A 7,376-nucleotide genomic window follows, 5' to 3' on the forward strand; every position below is an offset into this window, starting at 1 on the left:
TCAGAACAGATTCCAAAACCCCACCAGAACACTTTAGCGCTCCTAAAGCCGCTCCGGTGTCCTTCCTCGAGTTCTGATGACGCCGGGCCGCCTGATCACATCAGTCCGGCAGAAAAACACACGCCCGCTCGCTAGCTATTGGCGGACGAGCAGCATCGCTGGTTTGTTAGGTCAGAACCGAGCCGGTGGCGCTTCAGGAACTTTAACCAGAACCTGAAGGGCCATCTGAGGTCCGAATGCAATTTCTTTGGCGGATGCCGCTCGTCCGTCCGGACTCGAGAGGTTCTGCTCCAGACCTGTTGTGGTCCGGTCCCACTTGGCTGTATTTATACTCGGCACTGGTCTTCTCCTTCTGGAAAAACTGGTTGAGGCGGGCCTTGGCGTTCTCCAGGGTCCAGTTGCCGTGAAGATTGGCGTTCAGGTCCACCTCTTCGGACTCTAGAGTCTGAAAACCAAGACACCGGGTCAGCTGGTTTTGGTGCCACCCGCCTGTCACCCCCTGCGGTGGCAACCTACCGCCTGAGCTTCCTGTTCATTTTTTTTGGCATAGTACTCCTTCAGGTTGGCCCCGCGTTCCCAGTCGGCTCCGCTGCCATCGCCGCCGCCCGAATAACCCAGGCCCGTCACGCCTGGAACCGGACGGGACTGGGTCTCATCTGCCAACAAACGTCAGAAATGATAACTGTTAAGTTTAAATTTTAGTACACATCAATCTTCAATGGCCAAATTCAAGCACTTTTTAGGCACTTTGAAAGACAATTGTCCAATCTCTCCAGTACCCGGCATCCTGATCTCTTCACCCGTTCCCTTGAGTGTGACTCTTAGAGAGCGATGATGCCTTACAAGACAACGCCATACAAACTAATGCCATCTACCATTAGGCATGAGGGAAGAAATGCAATAGCAAAGCAAACCCACCAGCGAAAGCGTGTCGTTGTCTTTTTTAAGCAGACTTGATTTTTTTTTTCCATTTAATGCGCGGCATATCGAGTCAGACTGCCAGGGAACATGGCAAGAATTTCAAGCATTTACAAGCACATCTCCCAAAATTCAAGCACTTTTTGAACCTTGGAGACAAAACATCAAAATTTGAACATTTTCAAGGATTTCAAGCGATCCGACAAACCCTGATCAATGAACTTTGAACTCGAAAGGTGGCCCTTTAGATAAAAGAATACCTCTGTTTCTTCTAGAACCTCCTGTTTTGATTAAATCTTTAAGTTAAGAAAAAAACAGATCAGCCCTAAAGGGTGTAAACATCAAAGAACAGCAACATTATTGGCCAATAGCAACAAACAACGATGTGCAATACTAGTCAAAATAATGAGCTAACATCCTATGAAATCGACTTTGCATTTTTCCTCAATTTAAAACTGAATAAACTTATCGACCACAAAAGATACTGTGTGGAAAACAAAAGGCAGGTTGGAATTGATTGCACTAGCAACCTTCTGAAGTACAAAGGAGGAAAAAAGCTATTTTAAGAAGAGTTGAGTCAATGAGAAGACTTAAGCCGCGATCGCGACTTTAAGCTAGGAGCTTGCAACAGACGGAAGCAAACTTCAAGTTGTGAGACCAAGATTCTTACATCTTAAGGCAGTGTCTGAAACTCATGACAAAAAGTTACCAGACACCAGGGCAGACAACTATTAAAAATTTGCATGCCCAGCCATAAAGTTCTCTGCCCCATTTTTCACAACTTGAAACACAATAAGACAACCCATCGCAAAAAAATAAACAAATAAACATTGTTGAAAAGTATTAAGGATTGATAATCAGAATACATAACAGAATAACACTTTCAAATTAAGTATTGACTCATCTTCATTCATGCAATATTTGCGTTGCGTCGTCTGCTACAATCCATGTGAGCTCCTCTTCCACGATGCTTTTAATGTACGTTTACGTTTTGTAGCGTCATCAATTTTGTTAGCTTCTTTTGAATCTTTTTTCTGGGGCTGAGGTTTTGGCTCGATTCCTAACCACTTATCCATTTTTTTGTGTTGTCTGTGCGTCTACTTTGGAAAATGATATGCAAATACAATTCCTTGTGAAGTTCGGGAGAGTCCGGAAGCACTAAGTTATTGGATGCAGGCTTCTGATTGGCTGCCAAGTATGCAACTTGCCAAACGAACCGAAATTTCCAAACCGAAGGAAGATTTTGAAATACAAATAAAGCAAACGTTTGATTTTTTTTTTCTTGAAAAAATTGTCGGCCACCCGGGCGGAGACGTTTTGTAAGTTGTACGCCCGACGTCCGGGCAGACGTTATTTCAGACACTGCTTAAGACAAGTTAAATCCAAGACTTTTAAAGACTGTAGTAATGCTATTTGGAATCAAATTTAAGACCAGTTGACAAAACACAATTATACATGACCCGGCACAGATTTTAGCCATGGCCAAAAACGTTCTTTGGACAGCCACTTCTCATGAAATGGACACTTACGTTGTCACAATATGTTCAACCCATTTTGTAACAATGACGATAAAGTTGTATCCTATTCTATCCTATTCACTTCCCGGCCATGCTCCAAAGTAAACCTCTTTGTTTAAAGTTGCTATGTGTATTGTGACATGCGTCTGCTCAGAAACCGCTATTGTGGTCACGCCATGTTGCCACCAAAGCAAATCGATAGAATGATCAAAAAAGACAATTAAAATATAAATATTAATCATGTATTCACATTTTTTTATGACTTTCGAAAATTGGATTTAAGACGTTAATGGCAATTAAGGCCTCATTTGTAGAATGATTTCAACCCATTCTAAGATTTTTCAAGGATCCGCAAGAACCCTGAGAAAGTTATCCTGAAAAATCTAAACAAATACAAAAATGTAAGAGGATGGAAACAACTCTTTGGTGTATCTGATGAGGAATCGGGCTCCAAAGGACATAAAATAAATACACCGTCAATTTGACGTTGGTATTGTGTTCAAAGTTGACTTTGTAAATAAATGATTTTAGTCATGGTTGCACACAGGGTTGGTTAGTGTTACTTTAACTTGATTACTTTCAATTACATTTGGATTACTCCAATACCAAATATGCTAATAAAAGACAAAAGAAACTAAATATGAATAAAATTATGACTCACAACACGTGGTAAGCTTTCTCTCCTGGCTTTGATCTCCGGCAAAACTAACATCAAATGCGACAGAAACGAAATGAAAATAAATCCAAACAGCTTGCCAACATCATTTTTGCCGTTCCATGTGTTCCGTTACTCCCCAAGCCTGCACAAAATGTAGTCATTTTATTCATATTTAGTTTATTTTGTCTTTTATTAGCATATTTGGTATTGGAGTAATCCAAAAGTAATTGAAAGTAATCAAGTTAAAGTAACCCTACCCAACCCTGGCCGCATATATTCAACGTTTGTCACTCGCGATGTTCAGTTTGAGCCGAGAAGTGAGAAGCTAAATTTGAATCCAAAGATAGGACCGAGTGCTATACACGTTATACACAAAAGAATACTTTACCTTGTTCGGCTTTAACCACGAGGTGAGGCGGCAGCGGACCCCCAGAGGGCAGATTCCCAAAGGTGCCGTCGCTTCCTCCCATTGGCTGAGAGTCTCCTGGCATGGCCATGCCCACAGCGGCAGCCCCCACCTGCCAAACAAAGCAGTCCTTTTATCCGCCATGCCAGGCGAAGCATTATGCTGTCGGCCGACGGGCGAGACTCACGCCGAGAGCCGGCACTTCGGCGGCGCTGATTTCTCCGGCGCGGACCAAAAAGTTGACAAAGTCTCGGGCGGCGTTGGACTGAGCGTCCTTCTTGTTGGTGGAGTTGCCCATGCCCGTGTAGTTGAAGCCGTCCACACGTACCTGACGCAGACATAACATCAGTGTGTAACGTTTGACCGCTACGTATTGAAGGAGGGTGACGAGCGAATGAAAAACGGGCACGGAAGAAAACCAACAAGCAAGGAAAAATGAAAAGAAAAGTAAAAAAACAGCAACAAAAATGAAAGGAAGAAAAGGGGAAAAGAAAAAGTTGAAGGAAAAAGGACTAAAAGATTTTATACATTTGACTATAGAGGATTTCATACGATTGACTACAAGTTACATATATTCCGTTTAATGCAATAAAGATATTCACTGACTGTGGTTTAGTTCAATGTACAATAACAAGTCAGGGCAGGCTGTGTGAAATGCATAATATTTTCTCTAGGAATTTTGATAACAGGACGTGTGAGTGTGCTGAAGCAGAATGATACAGACATCAAGGCGCTGTGTTTTGGGATTGTGGTTAGCCGTCTCCTGTTTACACTTAGATCTGCTGTTAGGGATAATAAACCATCCGCCCCCGTGTGGAAATGTCGGCCTTTCGGTCATTTTTCTCTCAAGAAACAAGCGCGCAAAATTCTTGTATGAATGTAGGTTGTGTTTGGTTAATGGAGTCAGATAACTAATTCGAAAAATTTGGTAAGCGGCACATTTTGATAGTTAAATCCCAACAGGACAAAGAAAAAGGAAAAAAGGAAAAGAAAAGGAAAAAAGAGGGAGGGAAAAGAGAAAAATAAAATAGGAAATAAAGAAAATTACGATTTTTTTAAACAGGACGGAAGAAAAGACAAGAGAGGAAAAAAAGAAAATTAAAGAAAAAAAATGAAGAAAAAAAGACAGCAAAATAAATGAATATAAGAATGTGTCCGGGGTTGCCTATTGCAACAAAATAGTTAAAGAAAATGTTTGCTACCTCTAGGTGAGCATTATATTATTAAAATACATTAACATTTCTCAACCTACTGAGTATTTAAAAAAATGTATCTTCATATGATAGTTCATGTATTTTGGATTTTAGTTTAAAAAATGGTTTGAATAAAGTTTTTCCACAATTAGGAAGCACTACACAATGTCCCTTTAACATTTGGCGGGCCTGATTAAATAGCCTGAAGGGCCCTATGTGATTTGTGTACGGAATTTGGATCTTTGTTACCCTTTCATGATTTGCATTGCTGAGATGAAACTCGTCATTTTTCATCAATTTGGAGCTTTGGATTGGTGTTTGGACTCTGCTTGAAGTACGCACTTTTATACTTTTACCATTTGCATACTACATGAGCAAATATAGATAAAAAAAAACTGATGAGCATGACAAAACTCTCCAGCACTCCTAACGACTCCCCGATCCTCCTATCTAATGTGTTCCGCCCCAAACAGCTTTGCTAAAAGCAAATCGACGCAGTAAAAAAAGCATGAGGAACTCAGTTGGCCATTGTTAACACATACTTCATAAAGAAAATGTTCTATTTTCAACGTTTTAAGGACATACCCCACGTTAACTGTTCAAATGCGGAAATGTATTTGACACAAAAAACAAGAAAATCACAATTGCCCAAGATGTGGCTTTGGGCAAGAAATGAAATAAACAATAATGATAAATGGACTGTATTTATATAGCACTTTTAGAGTCACTGAAGACCACCCCAAAGCGCTCTACAGTATACTTCACACATTGATAGCGAGTCAGCCATGCAAAGGGCGTACCCGCGTATCGGAGACACGAGAGGTTCAGTGTCTTGTCCACATTTAACTCTGAGGAGCTGGGAATCGAACCAGCGACCTCTTGGTCCCAAAACTATCAGTCTACCTCCTGAGCTACCGCCTTCACAATAAAATAAGAACGCCAAAACCAAGTGATGAACACACCTCACAAAGGAATCTGTTTTTGGTCCCGACGGCTCGGATGTCGTAGTTGGGCGTCAACTTTTTTTTGCCGCACCAAGCGTACAGGAAGTTCTTGATGTCCGCCATTGGTCCACACCGGACGATTGGCGCCCACGCTGGCCAATCACAACACTCCGCCTTGAGATTCCTGTGCGGCAAGATTTACAAATGAATAAATCTACATCTCATTCATCATTTGATTGTCAGAGCAAGAAAGCAATATACAGACAGTAACATATAAAAAACATATTATTGTGTTATTTATAAAGGAAGTCGATATTAGAATAGAAGCATCAGAAAATCAGTTAATCAAGAAAAAGCAAAATTGTATGTCTTGACTTGCTGTTAGCTTTCTATCACTGTTTCTATTGTTTGGGGCTAAGGTGTGCACCAAATCACAATCCTTGGTCTCACAACCGCCCCCTACCACGAGGCAAGAGAATGTTGTGCCTTTCTTTGCATTTGCTCTCCACAGAAATACATAGATTTCCGATGACGTCACTCATTACCTACAGTGGCATAACAGTCTGTGGTTTGCAATAATCTGTGGTCCATGCAGCCCTTTGAGACTCAGTGATTAAGGGCTATACCAATAAACATGATTTGGCTTATCCAAGCATCATATTACTCATGGACTTATCAAACAAAACAAAATAAGGCAGAGCAATGCACCTTAACTTTTGGTAAAATTGTATTTTTGTTTTCACATAAAACATATATATCTAAAATTTATATTTTAGATATATTTTGTTTATTACAAAACAGAGTTACAAAATTTTGTAGACAAAATTGTTTGTTTTTTTTGGAGTTACATTTTTAAGATTATATATGTTTCATAATTTGCCCATCGGGGAGACTTAAACATGTCATTATCACTATTTTCTATTTACTTACTTATTTTCAGGGTTTTTTTTATGCAGTACTGTCTGTTTCCAAGAACATAGCTACATTTATTTCATGGTGAAATGGTAAAACACCAAAAAGTTGAATCTTTACTTCCAATTTTGTATGTAAATGATGCCATGTTCAATATCTTGGACGTTACACAACGTTTATTTAAAAATTGGTCTTAGCGTCCTCTGCCGGAAAAAAAGCGGTACTACAAATCCCAGCGTCACAGCAAAATGTTGTGCACTATTGTTTGCATTCATTTTACGTATTTGGTGGCTCCTAAATCCTTCGATAAAACGATGGTGGAATTGGTTGCCAAAGCTTTTAATCATCGATTAATTGTTGCAACATTCACCATTAGTCCAAGCTACGCTCACACTCTTTTGTGATAGCTCAGACCCGTGGAAGCTAAGAGGGAACATTGCTTATTATATTCAGATTATGGTGACAATGTTCACTAGGTTAATATCAATGACAATAGAGACAAACGTAATTCTATGTAGGAGGAAATATTTGTGACACATCGTCGATACACCCCATGCAGTCAGGCTTACAGACGGATTTGCTAGCAGCATTCGATGAATGAGCTAAAGATGCTAATGCTACTTAGCCGTCTATTTGCGCCACTTTCCACAGTGAAAGTCAAAAAGCAAACTCCGTGTTGCTTGTAAAGCGTTCACAACTCACGTTCACTGCTCCTGGGAACCAAATTTGATTTTCTTCGAGTATCGCTTTCTCAAAGGTTTTGTTGTTGCTGCATTTGCGGCGGCGGAAGGTGCTGCTTTCTTTGGTGTTCATCCAGGTGAATGTTTG

General features: G+C 40.4%; 1 protein-coding gene across 1 annotated transcript in view; it reads right to left on the reverse strand.

Moving 5' to 3' along the window:
• Positions 1 to 7,376, reverse strand: part of dhx9 (DEAH (Asp-Glu-Ala-His) box helicase 9) — a 35,563-nt gene extending 28,187 nt beyond the window's left edge. Inside the window, exons 1-6 of the mRNA XM_088350619.1 lie at positions 7,251 to 7,376; positions 5,655 to 5,820; positions 3,687 to 3,827; positions 3,482 to 3,611; positions 517 to 656; positions 297 to 445 (exon numbers count right to left, since the gene is read on the reverse strand). Coding sequence (XP_088206745.1) covers positions 297 to 445; positions 517 to 656; positions 3,482 to 3,611; positions 3,687 to 3,827; positions 5,655 to 5,759 — 665 coding nt within the window. The 5' untranslated portion in view covers positions 5,760 to 5,820; positions 7,251 to 7,376. The remainder of the gene's footprint in view (positions 1 to 296; positions 446 to 516; positions 657 to 3,481; positions 3,612 to 3,686; positions 3,828 to 5,654; positions 5,821 to 7,250) is intronic.

Source organism: Urocampus carinirostris, chromosome 1, assembly GCF_059441175.1.
Source record: "Urocampus carinirostris isolate Australia breed hairy pipefish chromosome 1, RoL_Ucar_1.0, whole genome shotgun sequence".
NCBI lineage: Eukaryota > Metazoa > Chordata > Actinopteri > Syngnathiformes > Syngnathidae > Urocampus > Urocampus carinirostris.